We start from the raw sequence: 22,728 nt of genomic DNA on the forward strand, positions 1-22,728 counted from the left end.
AAAAAAACGCGAAATTTCTCACATACCTCCAGAGATGGCTCAAAGCCCGTATAATGCGGAACATTCAAAACACTATCAACAATATGAAATAATAAGCGAGGCTTGTGACGATTAAGTAAAATTATATTTGACAAGTGCTCCCGTTTGGTGTCTTTCACTATTAGCTGATATCGATGACAGGAATCCTTTAACAGCTGGAACGACACCTGTAACTTGTCTTTTTTCCACTTTCGTTCAAATTTTCTGCATTCACGTCGAGCAGCACGAGTTCTATCATTGAGCCATGGTTCCATTTTAGTCCTCAATTTCCTGAGTTTCATTGGAGCCACTTCATCTAGAGCCGATTGACATGTAGAATAGAGCCAAGCGGTAAGGGTCTCTGTATCAGTAAATGATGGCATAGAAATTTTTGATTCAAATAACTCAGAAAAACGAATAGCCGTTTGCTGGCTTATTACGCGATGGCACCGTGCAGAAACACAGGGTTTTACAAAGTTGCTAGGCATATCAATATTGAACAACACCGGTTTATGATCTGAAAACACAGCATCACCAACCATCAAGTGGGAAATTGACAACCCAAAAGATAGAACAAGGTCTAATACATGACCACCTTCATGTGTGGGCTCAAATACCCACTGAATGAAATTAAAAGAATCAATCAAATTTAAAAAATCTTTTACCATCTGTTTGTCCGGGCAACAAACATGAATATTAAAATCTCCAACAATAAGAACTTGATCATATAGAGGCAAAACATATGCCAACAGTTCAGAAAAATCATTCAAAAAGTCCTTATTATATCCAGGGGGTCTGTAAATAACAGCGCACAGCATTGGGTACGAGCGACCTAACTCAAACATACTCAGTTCAAAACTGGAGGAGGAGAAGGACGCGGACAGCGGCTTACATTTGTATACATTCCGGAAAAAGGTTGCTATTCCTCCTCCACGACCAGACTTTCGGGGACAATTCAAGTAAACACAGTCTGGCGGTAAAAGTTCAGAGAATGCAGTGAGCTCACCAACACTCAGCCAAGTCTCTGTTACACACAGGAAGTCTAGTCGATTTGAAATGAAGAAGTCCTTAAGAATATAAGTTTTATTTGAAAGTGATCTGGCATTTACCAAGCCAATCCTGACAGGGGCCGGTCGGTTCTGGTCTTTACCGCTGTAAACACCCCGACGTAGAGCCTGGAGGTTCGTCGAGTTCACTCCCTGCTGTCTAGAGCGTCTCTGAATACGGTAGCGGGGCCGTTGCTGAAAAACCCGTCCTTCTGAGCCAGCCAGCGGCACCAACCAGGTATAAGCAGAATCCAGAGGGGACCAAAAAAGATTCGTTCCAGTTGTGGCAATCCGTGATAAGCTGAACTTCAACCTCACCAGCCTACCGCTGCGTCTCCCCCGGACGCGATGGCGTTTTCTCCGGAAAGGTGTGGCCAGCATGCAGAGGAGGTAATCCGGTACTCCCATGAGAACCGGAGGCAAAGTTTTCGGATTTCCATAAAGAAATGTCGTCTCTGCTGAGGATCGGAGATCCAAAAGAGTTTGGCGGTCATAGATCAGTAGAGCGCTGGTATAAAAACTTTGGCAAATAAGCGCTAATACAAACATCAACATACATAGGTAAGGTAAGGACAGACGGCCTGCCGTACACACTGGCGCCATCTTCAGCCAACTTCAGCAGCTGTGGAAAAGACATAAAATAATATCATAGCACTCAAGAAAACCACAGACCTCAAATTTGTCATTAGACATACACTCTTGAGCTCACAACAAGAATTAAATAATTTTTGATCATGGGTACTTCAGTGACAACATGGCAAAATATCTGTACATAAAAAGAAGTTTCCTCTCTACCAGTTTTCTGAATTGTAAACTTTTAAAAAGGTCACAAAGGAAAATATTGCTTGAATTATTGAGCTATGATGATGTGACCTGCATTCCCAAGCATGGTCATTGTTCCCCAGGATGAACTAGACTTGTGCAGCTTCACAGTTCTCTTCTTGATATCTTGACTGATTTTTATTTTTTTTACTTTCATGTCAAACAACAAAGCAATGTGTTCAAGGTGTGGACTTAACTAAAGATACACCGGTGAATATATGCTAATTTAGGAAACGTTTCCTAAGACATGACATCGTCACCTGGGCTTCTTCACCATTGTTTAAAGACAATGAGGGGAAATAAACTTCTGATTTTAAAAATGTTAATAAAGAACTCTGGCATATTTTTTCTCTCGATTTTGTCCGTCTAGGAATAATTTGTTATTCTAACAGACCTAAACGTTTGATCTTATTCAACTTAAGACAATGATGAGAAAAAAAAAGTTGTATTTTCCTTTTACTTCAGTTTATGTAGACTTCTTGTTTTAACTGTTTATGTCTTGTCAGGTATTTGGTACTGCCCTCTAGTATTTTATATATCACAATCAAATACTTACCAAAGTGCAGAAATGCTCACATTACTGTCATTAAGCCAGGAACATGTTTTTTAATTTAAACAAAACTGGAGTGTTTCATTTGGATGCTCCACTATAATGTTAGCATGCTAATACATGCTACTTTGTGTGCTTAGGCAAATTTTGTTTCATTTGTTCTGTTGCTAATTGCTTTTTTTTCCTCTTTCATTATACTAGGCACAAATGAAACAAATCTCCCCGCACTTACATTTAGAGCCGTATCAGTTGTTGATTTGCATGTAAAATGCACGAACGTCTTCATGAGGCGTCTACACCTGTGTTTGCGTGTGTGCGTGTCTGCCTGTTCTCGTCTCTGATGGTGGCAATCCTAATAGTGCGTTTTACTGCAGCACATGGTGAATAGACGGTAATTATTACCAGCTGAACTAAAAATACAGCTTCCACGCTGTAGGGTGAGACCTCCTCCATCACTATTCGGGGGTTTATTATAAAATGTTTGTGTGGTTTATAGCTACTGGATACGTATTTGGCTGGCAGCGGTTTGATAGGAATTTCCTTATCTATCTTTTCCAGAGCTCTTCTGCTTCCATGTGAAATTGGCACGGTAATCTGCTACGATTTTCCTCCCTCACTCATTTACCCTGTGCTGTAAATAGGAAAGCAAGAGAGCAGTCTCCCATGGCCTCTACAGCCAATGAAAGCCTTCCTAGGAGGTTGGAGACAAAACACCCAATTGCCGTCTCTTACGCTCACTAAAAATGTAGCCCTGATCTGAAGGGAACAATAAAATAAATGCTTTGTCCTTTACTTTTTTTATTTATGCACTGCCCTTGCTTTTCCTGTCTGGGATGTCACTGGAGAGGACAGAGAGATGGCCGCATGCTTGTTGATTTGCCAATTTGCTGTCCCCACTGGTAACAAAAACGGTTTGACCTGCACATCTGTGTATTCATTGTATTGCCTACCTCGGTGCCCTGCCACATACATTGCCAGTGATGTGAGGAGGATTATTTGTAAGCCAGCCTTTCGAGTGGTAGTTTAGTCTCTCAAACATATAATGTGCAATTACACTTCACAGCTGTTATGTCTCCCCGGCTTGCCAACTTTACACTCAAACTGTTTCAATCTACCTTTTTCAACAGGTTTTCCAGATAGACGTGGAGAGCCACGCAGAATAACTAATTCTGACAACCTGAAACACCTTTTAAAGGATGAATCACTGATTTAAAAAAATGGGATTCACGGGGAAACAAAATCCTAGTAGGCAGCTCTTGGCTAATTAATTTATGTTGGTATAATATAATATATAATATAATATTAAAAAAAAATATTTACACAACGGTTCCACAGGTTACCACTATTGCTAAAATGTTTATACACAATAACTTGCTTGTCTACCTGCTTTACTTAATAAACAGGTTTAACTGGTGCAACTAAAAAAAACACAAAGCTTAAATCTAATACAGCATTTAAATACACATTCAATAAATTAGACTATTGCTGAAAATTTTAGTTTCAGTAACTCCATCACTAGGAGATATGATTTGCGCTGTTTTGCATTCGTTTTTCTGCACTGATATTGTATTGTAAACAGTCTGTCTTGTTCAAAGTTCAATATGAACATTACATAATTTTTTAAAAGTTATGACTCAGTTGCACATCACTTGAGTCCTTAGTCTAATATACCTATTTCTAATAATTGTACTGCTATGGTTTTGTACAGTATGTCATTATTATTGTTCTTAATATCTAGTCATTTTTTGCAGGCTTTATTAGAGGCAGATACCTCCTGTAGCTGACTTGACATACTTCTGACTAGAAAAAAGCATGAGGAAAGAGCTATGAGGATTAATATTTTTCAGTGATTATTAATAACTGAATTGATTTTTGTAATTGCACACCAATTAGGGGTTATTGAGACAGAAAAGATAAAACCTGATTTACACTCAACATTTTTGCCTGTTTTAGTTAGTGCTTCATTAATTTTGCAGCACATTATTTGACATTGTTAAATAGTGAGCTATTAAAATTAGTGCCGATCATGTCCATTGCTGCTTCTTAAAGTTGTCGCGTGTACAACAGGCGTGTGTATTGCAATCGGTCTTTCCTCAGAGTTGGGAAGTTCATACTTTAAAATGCATGAAGTGAGATTTTAAGTATTGCATATCCACCATTACTTGGCCTCTCCTCCAAGTTATTTACACAGACAGCTGCCTCATTTAAGCAGTGATTATCTACACCCATGGCCCCTAGTTATTTTCCAGTCACATTTCCACACTTCTGGAGGATGACTTTCCCTTTCACCACCGTGGAAAAAGAGAGTTTGGATGTGGGTGAGGAAAAGTGAAGATTAAAGTTAAAAGTGAGTACCAGAGGGTGGAGCGTCATGGTCCACCCTCCCTGCTGCCCATATGGAGTCTTTTCTGTTTAAAAAAATCCTTCTTTGCTGCTTTGGGCTGTTGATATTATTGTGTCGCTCCACTGAAAAGATTTATTTTCAGATCAAAATAAAGCAATATTTTATTTTTATTAGCACATATGTGAGTTGATTCTTTCAGAAAGTCTGGACTGCTCAGATAACAAGCTGCATCAAGACTCCTCTATGACACAAATTGGACCTTTGACTTCACATAGTTTCGTTTTTCATATATACTGAAGTGGCTTCAGTATAAGATTGAAAAGTTCCACTGTTTAAAAGCAGTCATTTATTACTTATTACAGGAATTTCAGAAGAATTTGTTCCCATTGTGTGGTTTACCCTTTCCATCTAGTTTTTTAAGTGTTTATATATCTAGTTTATTTATCACAGTCACAAGTGAGACTATTTGGAGAAGAAAAAATTCAGATCCTTAAGCAAATTTTTTACATCTCTTTTAACTTAATGAATGTCTATGATTCATTCAAATGCTTTTGTGCTACATGAAATTAATCAAGGCAAAACACACCACCAATTCTCCACTTCTTTACTTTTACTAACCTTTATCTGTCCTCTCTGTGTATCCCACACTGAGTGAGTGGGTGCTGATGGTACATGTGCAATCTCTCAGCTTAATGCACTGCAGAGTTAAAGATCAGGTTGTTAACACCATGATCAGGGCCTGCATTAGTGGCACAGGGCACTCCTTCACTGTACTGCTGGAAAATCATAATTGACTTACTTACTGAAAATATGCACCCACATTTGGACACTCTCATATCTTTGCAGCACGCATTCAGAAACACGTGCGTTGACATCATAGTATATCTGTTCATGCTCCCACATCCCTCCTGAGTCCCACAGCAAGTCAACTCAAAAACTGTGTAATATAAATTACAAATAAAGGGTGCATATTGTCTGGGTTTGATTTAGTCTGCTTAAGCTTTTCTCTAATTGATATTTTGTTTAGGTTTTTATAGTAAATGTCTGAAGCATACATTCTTAGAAGAAAGTAATCACATTTAGACATATTTTTTTGTTATCCTTTGAGCTTTTTCCTCACTGATTCTAGTTTTGAGCATTTTTTCTTTTTTTTTTTCTTGAAACATCTGCATGTTGATTGCCAATCTCTGTACAGTCCACTTCTTTGTATTTAGAAACACTTGGAAAAAACTGGACCCCGTGTATCCAATGCAAGTGATTATATCAAAGAGAATGAAAAGATCTAGCATTGTTTATTAGGAAATAGAAAAAAAAAGTACCTTTGTTACAAATAAATAGTGAGTTGCATAAAGAATTTTTTTATGGACATTCTACACAAACTATAGTCTGCTTCAGACTAAAAGAAGCTACTCACTGTCACTGAACAAATGTATGAGGTGGATGAATTTATACGGATATTTTGCAATTTTTCAACTTTAACCAACATAGCACTGAATATGATCCAAATAAAAACATTTATCAACTTCTCTGACTTGGTAGGGAAAGACTTCTTGATAAGTTCTCTGTTTCTGTCTTACTGATCATCTGGGTCCCAGAGAAGGCCTGGGTCCCAGATGGGTCCCATCATGTGTTTTGGACATAATAGAGAACAGGCCTTAAAGCAGTCAAGGAGGGACATCGCTTGCTCCAGGTGCAGTTGGCAATTTTTCAGTACTGCGATGTGAAGATCTCAAATGCTGATGGAAGCTTAAATAAAACCCTCATCAAAGATTATTTCACTATTTTAGCTATTTTATTTTTTTTTGGCATTTTATTTAGAATATTCTCCGTTTATTATGACTACAGTACACATTTTTATTTCACTGCCCATACCAGATTTTTCTGAGTCTATGGATCATGATTCTGAACACACTCAGATCCAGAACATTTTATTTCTAAAGTACTGCAATAAGATCTGAAGTTAAGTTACATTGAAAAGTTACAACAACAAACATGTTGATTGACAAAATCCACTTCCTGCCTGGCACACAAAGGATTATTGCTCATCTTAAACTAATGTAGCTTACCAAATTTTTCTTATTTGTGTGTCCAGCAAAGGACAAGATTTGGATAAAATATTCAACTCTACACTTTCTCACCTTGAAAAGGGAGAATCCTCTTTGATAAAAAGGTTTAAAGTCTAATCAGGCCTGATTAATTATACAGATAGGCACAAAGCTTGCTAGCCTAATTGATGGCTTTATCTGTGTTTTGCGCTGTACTAGAGGGATAGTATTGTTTCTCCTGAGGACCCAGGAAGATTTACCCCTTTGAAGGTTAATCATGCACGAGTTAAGCATCTGGCAGGGGGGTAGAAGTCCATTTAATTACATTTAAGGTTAAAGTGCGTCTGCCACAAATGTTCAAAGATGAATAAGAAACATAAACTAACTTTATTACATTACGTCACATACATCTATTATTTATATTAATTGTATTACTCTAATGTAATTTCTCCTGTTATTTCCTTTATACAGTTTGTAACTTTGTATGTCTGTGTTGTGCTGTGGCTATGAGAGGTTCTTTATGAATAAACTTTACTGACTGACTGTTGCTCTAAAGTTTGGTTTCAACGTATTTATTGTTTATGTGAACTTGCAGTCGTGGTCCAAGGTATTTTCGTTTCTTGGTCAAATGCTAAAACATGCTAGCAGGCTGTGTGTTAAACTGTTTAAAATGATAGTCAATTAAATGTTACTGACAAAAATACCAAGTTATCTCTTGAAGCTTTTATCGTGTTCACTTCCAAAAAAAAATAAAAAAAAAATAAAAAAAAATTAACAAATCGATTTCTGGACATAGATGTAAAATCTACACAAGTACACTTTATAAACAGGGAGATACTCTAAACACTGAACAGCACCACAACTATAGTGACCACTATAGCCTGCTTTAAAGAAAAAAAATAACATTTAATTACATTAAATGTATAGAAAGGTAAATAACCTGCACTTGTATGGCGCTTTATCAAACCCAGAGGACCCCAAAGTGCTACTACTACTACACTGCTTTTAGTCATTCACATTTTCACACACACATTCACATGCTGATGTGGGGAAGCTACATTGTAGCCACAACTGTCCTGGTATAGCTTAATTTGCAATTTGAGCTGTGTTTTTTTATTTTTTATTTTTTGCCAAAATGCATTGACATGTGTTCGTTTACTTTTTAAAACCTGTCAAGCTACTAAAGTTGTATTTCTGAGACTTTTAATAGTTTTTTGCCTTTTCGTTGCCTCCTGTTCTGCAGTGCTTCTTTCTCTTGCAAGTGCAATCTGTGGTGTCTTCTGAAGCTTTGGGATGCAGAGACTCTTGTGCTTTCAATGTGTCTAGAACTATGATTTATTAATACCCTTCCTAGTCTACCCAGTACTAAAAATACTTTGGAGGCACAGCACCTCATGCACAATGTAACTGGGCAAGTAGTGCACAGACGTTTGAGGTGGGATTTGTCAGCTCAGCATCTTTCTCTGTAACAACATGCACACCCTGGGATGATCCAGGGATTCAGGTTACTTCAGCATTCACTAATGCATGTCACTAAAGTAGCCAGGTTCTCTCATGTAGCGACAGCACGACTCTGTAAGCAGGCCTGACTGAGACTGAGACCCTTGTATCTGAGTGACAGCTTACGCTGAAATTAAGATTTCATTTTATGTTTAAGTTTTAGCTTTGTGCAGATGTTTTTAAGTCTCTGCCTTTGTCTCTTGTTGTCTCCAGTATGAATACTTCAATGCTGTGCTGATCAATGAGGACGTAGAGCTGGGAGGAAAGTTTGTCCTGCAGCCCAACGATCATTTTAACAACCGATCAGTCAACCTCAGCCTCAGTGTGGTCCAGGTGCCCACCAACATGTACAATAAAGGTATGTTCACAATCCACAGAACATCTATATACACAGTCTATATGAAGAAATTGTTTTACATGGATCCATAATGATTGTTTGGCACAAGAAAAAATGCAATGCTATTAAAAACAGTCAAAGACGTTGCTCAGTCTTAGGGTGTTTTCACACCTGGACTCAGTTTGAATGGGGACCAAAAGTGTAGCGTTTATTCCACTTTCAGCCCACTACACTGTCAAATGAACCAAACCCTTTGAAAAAAATTATTTACCCCCTCTTTTCTAGCGGTGCCGCATCAAAAACTGCTGAAGGAAACATAAGAACACAAAAACCTCTGTACCAGACACTGAGCATAGCTGAGCAGTTGCAAATGGTCCAGCAAATCATAAGTGTTTTCAATCACGTATGATTGAAAACATTTGCCAGACATCTAAATTTAACTTCTCCTTATGTTCAACGTTTTACTTGTAAGATAAAGTGTCTTTCTGAAAACTTTTGATTGTGCAGTATCACACATTTCTTCTTTTTGTTGCCTGCAGCAAGGAGCCTACTTTCTAATTAATATACAAAAAACTCAGTCGTAGCTACTTATAGCCATCCATTCCCTGATCACACTGAAATATGTCCGTAGGTAATGTGGCTCGGAGCTAGAAAATTAGCACTGCAGTGATGATAAAGTCAGAATCTTTGCTTCACGTGAAACGGTTTAAAAATAGCAAAAAGTTCAACCTGTGTTGCTGGAGAACGATGTATGCCTTTATCAGTAGGTGGATATGTCTTCATTATTTGTAAGTCTTTGGTTCATTACTGCCACACATTGACCTAATTAGCTGTTAATAATTAGACTTCTTCTGATTTACCATCAGCTCAAATCCAACAAGAGAATTCAAGGCCTTGTACAAGGCTCAGTGGACAGAGTGAATGTCAAGTTGACTTAACTGAGCTACGAGAGGCAAGAAAAAGTACATAGAGAGAGAGAGTGCTAGGAGGAGGGGGGGGGAAGGGAGCGAACAGGGAGAACGTAATTGAAATAGAAAGTAGGTTAAGTCAGACTGATGGAAGGTCTAAGCAAGAGATTAATTGCCCCCTGTAAAAAGAGGAGAAAAAGCAAGTCAGAGTGACAGGAAAAAAGTTAGAAACTAAATAAACGAGAGTGCATGGAAAGTGAGGCTGGCAGCTGATAGAACAGGAACAGTAATGGTGATGTGATTTACAGGCAAATGATTTGACTCAAACCCATACTCCTTACACGCCTTAGCAGTGGTGTGGATGTATTGAGTGAGATCTCTTTGGCTCTGAAGTCTTAAATTTCTGTTCAAATAAGGTAGACGGGGTTTTCTTTTGGAAATCATTTGCATCTGAAATGCATTATGAAGCATCTGCACAAATTTGATCATAAAAGTACTAATATTGGATATTTTCGGTGACATGAATTTGTTCACTTGACATTCTAGTTTTTCTTTTGTATTGCTTTCACAAGTCCAAAAACACAACATAGATGGTAGCCAATTAGAGCCCTTTCAAGCACTCAATTGGACAGCTTTCTGATGTTAATTTTGTGCAGACTAATGTGAAAAGCTGTCAAGCACCTGGCTGAGCTCCTTTTATGTTGGAGCTCTCCCAAGTTAATGAGACAGGAGGTTCTGATTGGTGTTTGTGCTTACGCCTCAAACAAAAGTTTTGGTTACATTTAGTTTCTGACAAACAATTGCATGGAACCAAGATGGGAAATAGTTATACCAATGGATTTCATAACCACATCCCCTAACAAACTGTTTCTAAAAAAGGCCAGAACCTGCTTATTTTAGCAAAGCTCTGTGGGTTAATTGATTTATGTTTGCTTTGGTTTCAGCCGCCACTGTTTCTCGCCATTTATTCTGCCTGTTATTTGGAAAACTGACTATAGAATAACGTTTAAATCCCAAAAATGTATCTAACAGAGACTGGAAAGGAGAAAGGAAGGGTGATGGATCTGTTTAAAAGTATTTTTTATATATATAAATGTGATGTACCCAACGCATGTTAGGCAACCACACATTTTTATTTTAGTGCAGAAACCTTCATAGACCAAAAGAAAAAACAAAACCAGATGATGCAGTTGAGTTAAATGTCATATTTAAATCTCGTCGGTTTAAAATGACAGCTACCAAGAAAGAATGTCACATTGTGTTAAATGCCTGTTGCCTGAACCCCTTGTGCCTCTTCTTTTCTTGCTCGTCTTACATTTTTGGGGCTTGGATGCAAATAAATGCTTGAAAGAAACCTAAGATGAAAGAACTGAGAAGTGAAAAGATGTGAAGTTTAGCTTTTTCTTTTCACTTTTGTTTACTCCTTTTTTTTCACTACATGGACTCTTATTGTCCTCATGTGCACTATCCAATCAGCTGCTTCAAAAGTTGTTTTACATCAGCAATAATGAGTTTGACTTTACAGCTTATAATAGTGTAAAAGTTTGTGTATCAAATACCCTTCTTTCAAACTCTGCTATTAAAACATGCACATAATCCAAAACAGACAATTCTTTCAATGTATCATGATGCGAACATGTATAATTGATGTGCTGAAGCTCAGCAGACATTTCACAACAGGCCAATACTTTTTCTAACATGTTAGGATCCTTATTCTTGTCACTTTTAAGTTCAATAATCCCGATTATAGACGTCACTTATTAAATTCTCCTTCCTATTGTCCCTGAGGTAACCTAATTTACGCAAAAGGAAAACTGAGATTTCTTTTCATTGGGCACATTATGTTATGTTTAATCTTAGCCTTTCATCTCGGACCATGAATGCTTGTGCACACAGAAAAAGGATCTGTCAAAGTTAAAGCTCTGTTAAATGAAACCTTGTTGGCAAGTAGCACCAGGTTTGCTTCCTCATTATGATGATTTTAGATTGTAATAGACACTTGAAATTCACCAGAAGTGACTGCATTGTTGTGTAAATACGTTCTGGATCGTTTCCAGTCCCATCTCCACTCCACTCCATTCCATGGAGGTGAATGGGTGTTGACTATCAACAGAGGGCTTTAGTGTGTTATAGCTTCCAGAAGAATAATTCAATCATGGCTTATTGGCATGACTGTCGACAGCACAACAATGTTGCCAGCAATGGAGATGATGTGAAATCTGTTATCTACTTCTCTTTCACGCCATCCATTAGGTACTTGTCTGTGTGTCTGTCATTTTCTACCCATCTCTNCTTTATTCGCTTACAACTGTGCAATCTGAATTTGAATGAGCAGATATGAAAAAGAGAGTGCATCCATGAAGAGCTGGCTGGTCAGATGTGAATCCATGTGCTGCCCGGAAACCGAATTACTCTCTGCAGATAAAGTGAAACTGAGGAATGAACTCCAAAACGTGCAGGTAAAATAGACTTCTTGATTTTGTTGCAAATATTGTTACACCTTAGTCTTTTTGTATTTTGTAGTGTAGCTCGGAAATGTAAAAAATAAGGAAAATAATGTACTTGTCTGTGTGTCTGTCATTTTCTACCCATCTCTTTGAATGCATTGTTGATTGTTTTTTTTTTTTTGTTTTTCTTGCTCGTTCTAGCAGGTATTGTGTTTCTGTCTCACTGTATGATTTTGTGTCTGGCTCTTTGTCATTTTTTGTATTTTTTTTTTGTTTTTGTTTCCATCCTTCCCATCCTGCTCCTGAACGAAGCCGAAAGCAGCTGTAAAAAGCTTGGCTGACTGGTTCCTAACTAGTAAAGTCTTGACACTCTCAGCTTGAAAATTAAAAACAAGAAATCATAATTGGATGTGTTGAGCCATATTGTACATCACCAGTTTCTGTAGTTTTATGTCCAAAATCAACTATGTTCTTATAGGTTTAAAATGGACACATGGGATACTTTGCAGATACTCGTCTTCTAATAGAGAATAACCATGCACCTGTTTTTTGTTGCAGAAGAACGCAGAGGTCAGTTGTACAAAAAAACGTCATATAGTGCCACTAGAAATACCTCGTTCTAACTTATATAAATTACCTGAAAGTTTTTTAATATCATGGTGCTGTCTCCACCAAGATAAAGCACATTTAGTGCACCAGGAGCAGCAAGCTAATAGTTTTTATGCAATTTTTATGCAATTTCTCTAAAACTTTGGCCAAGATGCAGATGTGTAGACTAGTTTTATGTGATTTTTATAAGATTATATGAGCAGATAAAACCAACCTTTTTCAGCTCCAACCTTTCAAAATATTAACCTCATTTTCGGTGATCTCTCTATTTTCTCACTGTATTTTCATAGACTCTGCAATTGTCAACGGTGTGTACTGGTCGGAGGCCCTGAACAAGGTGTTTGTGGATAACTTTGAGAGGGATCCCTCGCTTATATGGCAATACTTTGGCAGTGCTAAGGGCTTTTTTAGACAATATCCTGGTAAGTGTGTTTTTTTTTTTGGTTTGTGTTTTTTTTTGAAAGAGGAAATGCATCAGACTGGAATGAAAAAGCTAGGGGAGTTTATATAAATTAGTTTGTGGTTGAATGGGATGGTGGGACAGTGAAAAAACTCAGGTGTAATAAATAGAAATCAAAGATTGAAATTAGATGATGTAATGCAAATCCTATATTTTGAAATGCAAATCTTATATTTTGTAGAGTCAGAGGAAAGCACCTATTTTTAGGTCTTTGGAATATCACCTCTTCCTATTCTTATTCTTATTTCAATAAATACAATAGAAAACCTGAGGTGTTGAAATGATTTACTTCATTGTTACATTTCTCTCTGGACACCATGTAACTCAATAAAAAAACATAGAAGAAAATGACTAATTTTGTTGTTTTTGAATCCACCGACCTTGTCTTGAATTTCAAATAAAAATGCATTGCACCTATTGAAGAACTAATCCCAATGAAAGCAGCTTGAAGTGGCTTTTGTGAGGCATTTAGTTTTTTTCAATGCTGGTGACAGGAAACAAGTTTTATCTACATATCTGAAACTTTATATAACAAAATATGCTATTATTAGTTTTTCAATCTGGAGGTCAAAAAAACAGAATGCTGGAAGGAGTAGTTTTTACAAACACCATCATGAATGTTTTAAAAAACTACAAAAGGGTTAGATAAAAGTATTCATGGCACAAACTACTGCAGCTGATTTGTTTAGTTTTTTTTTAAATATACAATGCTTTTACAGGAATCAAATGGAAGCCAGATGACCACGGAGTTATAGCTTTCGACTGTCGTAATCGAAAGTGGTACATCCAGGCAGCCACCTCTCCAAAGGATGTGGTGATCTTGGTGGATGTCAGCGGCAGCATGAAAGGCCTGAGACTTACCATTGCCAGGCAGACGGTTTCCTCCATTCTAGACACTCTTGGAGATGATGACTTTTTTAATATCATTGCTGTAAGTCTAGGCTCAAGGCCAATATTTTTCTTTTAAATCCAGTAAGTATCCTACTAACTATGACAGCTATGACCCAGCCCGTCCATTTTCTGTATTCCCTCACTTATTTTAAGGGTCACAGTTAAAGTAAGGGACTATGTGTCTTTCCATAAAGACAAACAACACTGTACACAAATACTCACATCAAAGGTCAGTTAGGAGTTTCCAAGCACCCCATTCATGTTGGACTAATAACAGGAGGAAAGCCATGCAGGCATGAGGATGCCCAAACTCCACCCAAAACAGATTCATCATATTGCCTAGAAATCTAGTCTACTAATATTAAAGCTACTCAGGAACAATTTTAAACATATGTCTTAAAGCTGCAGTAGGTAACTTTTATAAAAAAATATACATTTTTTTACATATTTGTTGAAACTGTCATTGTGACACAACAGTATAGATAATCTGTGAAAAAAATCAAGCTACTCTGCCTCCTCCCAGTGCTACCTGGAAACAACTAATCAGAGCACGGAGGTGCATCTTAGCGCTGTCAGTCACAATTTTGGGTGGCGATGCTCATCTCCCTGCCCTTCGCCTCCCTCGCTCTCTGCTATGACTCCACTTCTTCCTGTCAAAATGACCTTGTTGTGAATGCTCAGGCTAGGTAACGTAGCCACTGAATACAGCAGATAAACATTTTTTCTGCAATTGTAAGTTGCTTCTCTGCCGTTGGCAGATTTAGTAGCGTGTACATGTGGTTGAGTGACAGTGTTAAGACCCTCCTCCTGGCTCTGATTGATTATTTCTGGTTCAGGAGCAGTGCATTTCTTCAGACTGGAGGATGGAGACTGGTGTTGTCATAGATTATCTGTCTCATAGCATACTGTCACTATGAGGTTTAACAAATATGTAAAAAACATATTCTTCAAAAAAGTTACATACAGCAACTTTAACCTTAAAACATATTTAAGAGTACACATTCATCCCCAGGAGCTATAGTTCTCAAAAGTTTGTGTCAAGTCGGCTTCTTAGTCCTCAAAAAATAACATTTTGACTCAGTTAACAAGCTTGCACACACACATTAAGACACGCCCATATTTATCTTTTCCTTTTCACACTAGAAACAGGCTTTAAAAAAGAGCTTTCAGTCCTGTCATGCTCATAATTAATTGATCATCATTTCAATGAAGATTTGAAATGCAAAAGAGATGGACTTAGTTGTTCCCTGCTTTTGGGATTTTGGCTAATCTTATCATTTATTCAGGCTGATGCAGTTCTGCTGTACGCACACATTTGATGTTTGGGTTTTGGCTAAAGAGGATCATAAACAGTCATATTTTTGTAATATCTGCATTTATCAAAGAAAGAATGTTACGAAAATGTATTTGTGTCCTAAAGATTATATTCAGATTTTTTTTATCTACTGAAACTTCCATTGGAAATGGTAAAATCCTTTTGTAGCACAAATACAGATATAATGAAGTCACTGTTCTTTGTATGGTGAACACATGTTTCAGTGACACTTGATATTCTTATTATGATAATTAGAAAATTCTTCTGTTGGGAAAAAAATGGACAATTTGAAAAGGATGAGTAAAAATAATCTCTTAATCTGACAGATGAGTTTGTCATTCCTATTTCACAAAGCTATTTTTTTTGAGTGCATCTCACCATGGTATTATTTTCTCTTTAGTATCGAACGTAATATAACAAATTATATACACTCTTGAGAGAAAACAATCTTTTGCAGTGGGAATATGTATTGCACTCTGCAATAGACACACATTCTCAGTCCAAAGCTTCTCACACACAGCACACACAGAAACAGATTAGAGCACAATTACTGGCTTGGAGAAACACAATTCAATTGTCTTCCCAGGACTTTGAAGTTTAATTCATAGTGATGCATTAAGGGGTATTATCACCAAACAACAGGCACTGGTTGGGGTGTGTGTTGTGCAATGCATGCATTTGTGCTTGTCATAGAGATTCTTGCGTCTTCATAATCCACATTTTTAAAATTCAACAATTTGTCATTTAAGTAGTTTGAATGTTTTAGTGACTCACTTTCATAAATTCCTTTTGTATTTCTCTAGTACAATGAGGAGCTGCATTATGTGGAGCCATGTCTGAACGGAACCCTGGTTCAAGCAGATGTCACCAACAAAGATGTGAGTAACTATAGCAGTTCATATACTGTTTGTGCTGCTCAACTTAAAGTCGTTCATAGATTGGAATTGCAGATGCCAAGCTAACTCGATGTGAAAGAAAAATTTGGGGCATTGAATTTTATGTTGGAGAATGTACTAAATCAATCTAAAAACTGCTATTTAAATATAAAATTGTCTATACTGTCACTGTAAAGATGAGAATAAAGTACTTAAATATTTCCTCATTTCACCTTTCCGTCTTTCTGCACTGCACAACTCTGTTCATGCAGATATAGGAAGTTGATGAAAGGCTTTACTAAAAAAAAGACACTAAATTCAGAAGTACAGTTGTTCTTCATTTTCCAGTTTGACAGACGTAGCTCAAAAGTTTGTGTGAATGCCGTCAGAATGGATAAACACATTAAAAAAACTTATTTATTTGCTTCTATTCAACTCAATTCAATATAGTTCAATTCAAATACTTCAGTACTGTTTACCCCAAAGGCTAATTAAATGTTGTTGCAACAAATTAAATGTTGTAATGTTTCAATATCGGGTCAGTATACAATAACGCTTACTTTTGATGAGTAATTAAAGCCATGCATAAGACCATCTGTGCTACACTCTCCAGCTCAACTAGTGCATGCATTAGTACTTACATAATGTTTTGCATAAATCCAGTGTCATAGAAAACTTGGAGAAATTATGATGAATGCAGTATATGTAGAAGTAACAATGTATTTATAGTGTGAGATTAAGAGTTCTGATGAAGTTACATTCATAAGGATCTTACAATGTTCAAAATGAATCAAACTTCATTCATCCTCTTTTAATTTCCATTCACTGTTTTCTGCATTAATCCAGAACAACAGTGAGCTATTTACCTGTGACTGCATGCAATGATTTCAAGTGGTAAAAATGCTCTCTTATTGTGACTATACACTTATGAATATGGATTAGAACTGCTTGTTCCATGCAGTAGCTTAATGTAGATGAGTCAGCCTGTCTAAGAGAAGAAAGCAGTGTGCAGCAGCGGATAGGCTAATGTCTTTTACTTTAGCAAACGCCTGAAAGCTGGTGTCCCAATAGGGCCTGCAAATGTACTCATGTCTTTATGAAACGTGGTTTACTAAAGGCATGCTTTAATGTGATAAAATACTTCAAGACATCAAGTTTTCATGTTACAAAAATCTAGCAAACTGTAGTTGAATTTATTCTCGAGCCTTGGAAATGGCAGTAGATATTTGTGAGTCTGTTGCTCATCTGTCCTTAAAGTTCTTTAGATCAGGAGTTGCTTTTCAGATCTTTTAGCTTACTTCATGTTGTCAGACAGGTTCTCTTTCTGACCTCTTGATTGTACATGTTTAACATTGTATTAAATCAAAACATTCTTAAATGAAATAAATTATAACTTGGTAATGAATGGAATTTGTGTATCGAGATACATGTTTGATGCTCAACCCTGATGTGTCCCAAAGCTCATGCTCATATACAATTTTTCCTCTGATGTGCATGAATTTAGGTCTTGCCAATAGTTTCCCTCCGGGGCAAATTAGTCTTGGTTATGAAGTTCACTCGACTAAACTTAGTTCTGGTTTATTGTAGCTAAAATAGACAGATAAATTATTGCTAGAGTATTCACATTCCTTAAATAGGGTTTGTCCACAAAGCCATTGCTGGACTTTAAAGAGAAAAAAAGTAGTAGAGATTTACTACTTTTGAACTGAAAACTTCTACATGGTTAATACTGAATATGAAACATTCTGTTTTGATTTGACTTTATTTGTCTATTCATCCACAGAGTCCTGGTTAAGTCAATGGCTAAAATGTGTCCTCCACACAAATTCATATAAAAGGGTTTTACCCAAAAGCAATCTCTGCCTAAAAAAACTAATAAACTAATACAATTTAAAACGAGATCAAATATATAAAAGATGGTGTAAAAGAGGATTATATTGAATGAATCAAGCAAAATTCTCTGCAAGTAAAAACAATGACGTAATATCATGCGATGTCAAACTCTTGATTTGACTTGGTATTGGATCATTGGATCACTGTTCACGCCTGCTAATTGGATTTAAAGCACGCTGAAGTTTTCATATCTCTGTACTTAACTGCTCGTTTTTGTTTGCAGAAAGCTCTTTTTCTGCCTTTGAATGCATTTATCAGAAGTGCATCAGTCTCCATGTTGAGATGAGTAATTTGCCATAAAATCAAAACCAAATGCCTTGGCAAGCTGCATCTGAAGATAATTTGTTCGTTCACATGGATATTCTTACAGCTGGGCGGCTCTAGCTGCTACGCTCACTTTAAAGAATTAAAAGTGTCTATTCTCTGAAAACATGTGATGTCCAGCTCTCATTTCAGGTTGTTGTAGTGCTGCACAAAAGCTCTGGCATATTTAGTATTGCACTCACACTTGAATCCCTCTCAAACATGTGCACATTTTCTGTCTGCCACTTAAATACTCTGCTGGATTTAAGCATGGCCTGCTGTGTTCTGAAAAATCACTTTGATCTTTACGTGCAGGCAGTCACAGGTGCATGCACGGGCAATAGGGAAAGCTTGCTATGCTCCAGGGAACGGTCTTTTGTTGGAACCGATTAACCTTTTATCGGCATCCATGGAAAGGTTGTCTTTTTGCAATATGGGAATGTTAGAAGAGACGCTCAGTTTTTTTTTTTTGTGTGTGTGTGTGTGTGTGTGTGTGTACTATGCTTGGTGTGGGTTTGTATGTGCAACTGCACAGTTTCTCCCTACTGAGCATACTCTTGATATGTTCCTACACATGTTGCTGACCCCTGCAGAGTGTTAGAACACATTCCTTTGTCCATCATTGAAGAAAGAAATACCTGAAAAATTGTGTTTCAAAAAGTGAAAGAAAAGGAAAAGAAGTTAAGCAAAACATAGGCTTTGAGGATCATCACACTGATGAGGCATAAGAGGTCTGAGATGTTCATTCACTATAAGACCAGTCAGATGTAACTTGTTTTTTCCAACATGACCTGGACGTGTACATAAAGGTGTAATCACTTCTGTGGATGGAAATGGGTTTACACTATCACAGGGAAATATTGGAGACATATATACTCTGCTTCACAAAAAATATATACTTACCCCCTTTTTTCACCAAAATGCAGTTTTTTGTCTGAGTTCCTTCTTCAACATTGCTTTGGCATGTCTTGCAGGAAAGTGCAATCTGGACTTCTAATGGTTTTCTTTCAATGTTGGCCTTTTTTTCTAGCCACTCCACTTTATAAAGCTTGGATTTGTAGAGTGCACAATAGTAATTGTAGCAGTCGTTGTTGTCACATTTCCTGACCTCTCTGCAGCTCTTTCAAAGTTACCTTAAATAATGTTGTCCTTGTCTGACCTGTAAACTTCGGTGGACAGTCAGGTCTAGTTATATTCTTCTCATTTACCTTTGATTGATTAAACAGTGCTTTTTCAGGTGTTAAAAACTACTTTAAACTCTGCACAACTATACCCGTGACCTTCTGCTGTATTCTTTTGCCTTTACGGATTTGTTAGAAAATATTAGTGAACATGTAGCATCATGTGAGGTTCCTCCTCATTCAGTCTGATACTACATACATACATACATACATACATACATACATACATACATACATACATACATACATACATACATACATACATACATACATACATACATACAGAATTTTCATTTAACATAAATTTTGGAAACTACAATTTCCATTTCACTGCACAGTTATTTGCTTATTTGTGTTCGTCTATTTCACAAACTTCTAATAAAATAATTCCATCATAGTTGCAGCTACTTAAAAATGGGTTAAACAACATGGTTCCAGATGTGAATTTCCCTACATGGCCAATGCAGAGCAGTTCTTTTAGATATCCTCTGGGTGTTCAGTGAAGATTGTGGTCATTAAAGGGCAGTTATCTCAGTCAGTATGTGAAAAAGCATTTCTACATAATGTGGTCGTTGAGCCTCGTAATTCGGCCCAGAGCTTTTGGAAGAGTCCATTAGTCTGTTTGTGTTTGTGTTGTCCACGCACAAACAGTTTATATAAATTGTGTAAAATAACATGAGCTATGTTAAGAAAAGATTAAATCAGTCTGTTCTTATATTGATAATTGTTATGATTCCCTCAGACTTGTTTTCTGTGTAAAAAGAGTCATAAGTCTATCATCTTCTGTAATTCGTAGTTCAGTTATTTATTTGTCAGCATGTCCTGAAATCCTGCCTCACCAAACTTCATGTTTGCAGCATTTCCGGGAGCACCTCGATAAGCTGTTTGCTCAAGGCATTGGTATGTTGGACATGGCTCTGACGGAGGCGTTCAATCTTCTCGGTGATGTAAGTGACTCACAGAGGAACGTTATTTACGCCCACACACACACACACACACACACGCATACTCACCTGAACAACGGTTTTATGCTCAAATTTAATTAAGACTGTAATTAATAGCTCGGTTTGTAGGATCAGTACCAAAAAAATCAGTAAACAAGGTACTTGATGACTCAGGTTGTTGTCATTAGGAACCATCAATTAATCAAATTTACATGCAAACAAGTAGACACACATGCAGTTATTAACTTGATCTGTGTAATCATATCTGGCAAGCAATGATCTGTGTAAATATCCTGCAATACCAACAACAGCTTGAAATGTGTTTCACTGCAGGCAATGTTGCATTTGTGAAACATTTTCATCCGTAATATCCTCATGTCCATAGTATTATGTATATTATTCTGTTCTGTTTGCTTCATTGTTGCAACTGAAATGTATTCTATCCTGTAGGCAGGAAGTTAATGACATGGCCTTGAAGTGATTAAATGTGCAGATTTTTTTTATATACAGTGCTGTGAAAAAGAATGTTTTTTTAATTTATTTTTTTACCTATTTCTTCCCCTCTCTTTTTTTTTCCAAATTTATTTTTTTGGTTTAATTTCACTTACCAAAATCTGTAACACAGTAATGCCACAAGATCTTGAGAACCAACACCAGGGTGGTGGCATTGTGAAGGACCGGGGCCGATTTGCTGCTGATTTACTTTTTCAGGTCCTGGACGACTTGTTTGTTTTCTTAAGATGCAAAACCTCAGTGTCATTTTCTCTCTGATTCCAGTTTAATAAGACTGGGAGGGGCAGTGAGTGTAGCCAGGCCATTATGCTGGTGACAGATGGAGCAGTCGATACATACGATACCATCTTCGAGAAGTATAACTGGCCAGAGAGGAAGGTAAAGAAACCCTATATTTTCCCTGGAAAATTAATCTTATTTTTAATTTAACCTTTATTCACATATTAAACTGTTGTAAATGTCTTTTTATTAGTGTAGAAGTATTTGATCTGTGGAATCTGAAAAGAGTTTTGCGTAAGTTTTGTGGGGATATTTATGTGCTATTCTTTGCCTGTTTTTCCTTTACAAGGAAAACAGTTTTTCCTCTGTTTCTTTCATCTTGGCATTTCTTAAAGTCTTTTTCCCAAAGATAATTTAATCCTGTCGCTGTGCCTTTTAGGCTTCAGGCTTGCTATTGTGTTCCTTTTGCTGAAAAACTGCTTTTGTTTGGCCGCTGTGCCAAAAAGTCTTTATTAGTGAAGTTCTGCTGTGGTCATTCCTGTACTGAACATTCCTGCAGTCTCCACTCTGGATCACTGCAACTCAGTCAAAATGAAGGGCAGATTTTTGTTCAAATACACTTCACAATGGGTTTCCTGTAACACTGTTCTAAAGTACCATTTCCACAGACTGGAGGCAACGTCTTACACATATGCTGGCAACAAACCTCCCACTGGAAAATAATTCTTATTTTAATATCAAAGTTACATGTATCCCTCATCAAGGACACTTATTTTAGAATAAGCACGCAGTTCTAACCACACATTTCCATTAAAATTAGAAAAAAAGAAATTCTCAGAAACAAAATGGCTGTTTCTTCCATTAAAACAGCCAATACAAACAACTGCAAATTTAAACATGGAGGTCAGAGCTTAAACCTGAAATCATTGAATATTTTTTCATCAGAAACATAATTGTTGACATCTACAATACTTCCTAAACTCAATTTAATCATCTACTAAACTAAGCTTAGTAGATGACTCACACTTTTTCGGCATAATGTACATTACTCTGGTTAAAATAAAATGGTGTATGGCTATAATGACCATTGTTACATGTAGAGAATAATTGAAAAGTTTCCGATATCATTCTGTTTCTTAAGTAAGGTGGTGGTAGCATCATGCTGTGTTAGCATTGTGATGCAGGACAGCTTGGTGCTCTTTATAAAAAAGAAAACATCATCAGAACATTAACAGAAATTACTGAAGCAACATCTTAACACATATGGCCATTGGGAAAAGAACATTAAGTGTGTTTTAATATAATATATTTGTCACTAAATATCTGGTGTCAGTTGTATATCTGTGTAATTTTTATTGCATCACATTTTCAAAGAAATCATATTTTTATTTCATATTTTTATTTTCATATTTTATGTCAAAAATAAAAATATAAAATCAAACCTTTATTTCAGTGTAGTTTTTAAAATATTTATTTTAAACCAATGTAAAAAAAAAAAAAAAAAAAAA

At 36.7% G+C, this 22,728-nt stretch overlaps 1 protein-coding gene across 2 annotated transcripts in view; it reads left to right on the forward strand.

The window, feature by feature from the left end:
• LOC103149653 (voltage-dependent calcium channel subunit alpha-2/delta-3-like) overlaps nt 1–22,728 on the forward strand; it is a 130,992-nt gene that overhangs the window by 53,683 nt on the left and 54,581 nt on the right. For both annotated transcript variants that reach the window (XM_016680106.1, XM_016680107.1), the window contains exons 5-10: nt 8,539–8,683; nt 12,917–13,048; nt 13,806–14,017; nt 16,096–16,170; nt 20,402–20,491; nt 21,266–21,379. In XM_016680106.1, the coding sequence (XP_016535592.1) occupies nt 8,539–8,683; nt 12,917–13,048; nt 13,806–14,017; nt 16,096–16,170; nt 20,402–20,491; nt 21,266–21,379 (768 nt within the window). The remainder of the gene's footprint in view (nt 1–8,538; nt 8,684–12,916; nt 13,049–13,805; nt 14,018–16,095; nt 16,171–20,401; nt 20,492–21,265; nt 21,380–22,728) is intronic.

Source organism: Poecilia formosa, unplaced genomic scaffold, assembly GCF_000485575.1.
Source record: "Poecilia formosa unplaced genomic scaffold, Poecilia_formosa-5.1.2 Scaffold232, whole genome shotgun sequence".
NCBI classification, from domain to species: Eukaryota; Metazoa; Chordata; class Actinopteri; order Cyprinodontiformes; family Poeciliidae; genus Poecilia; species Poecilia formosa.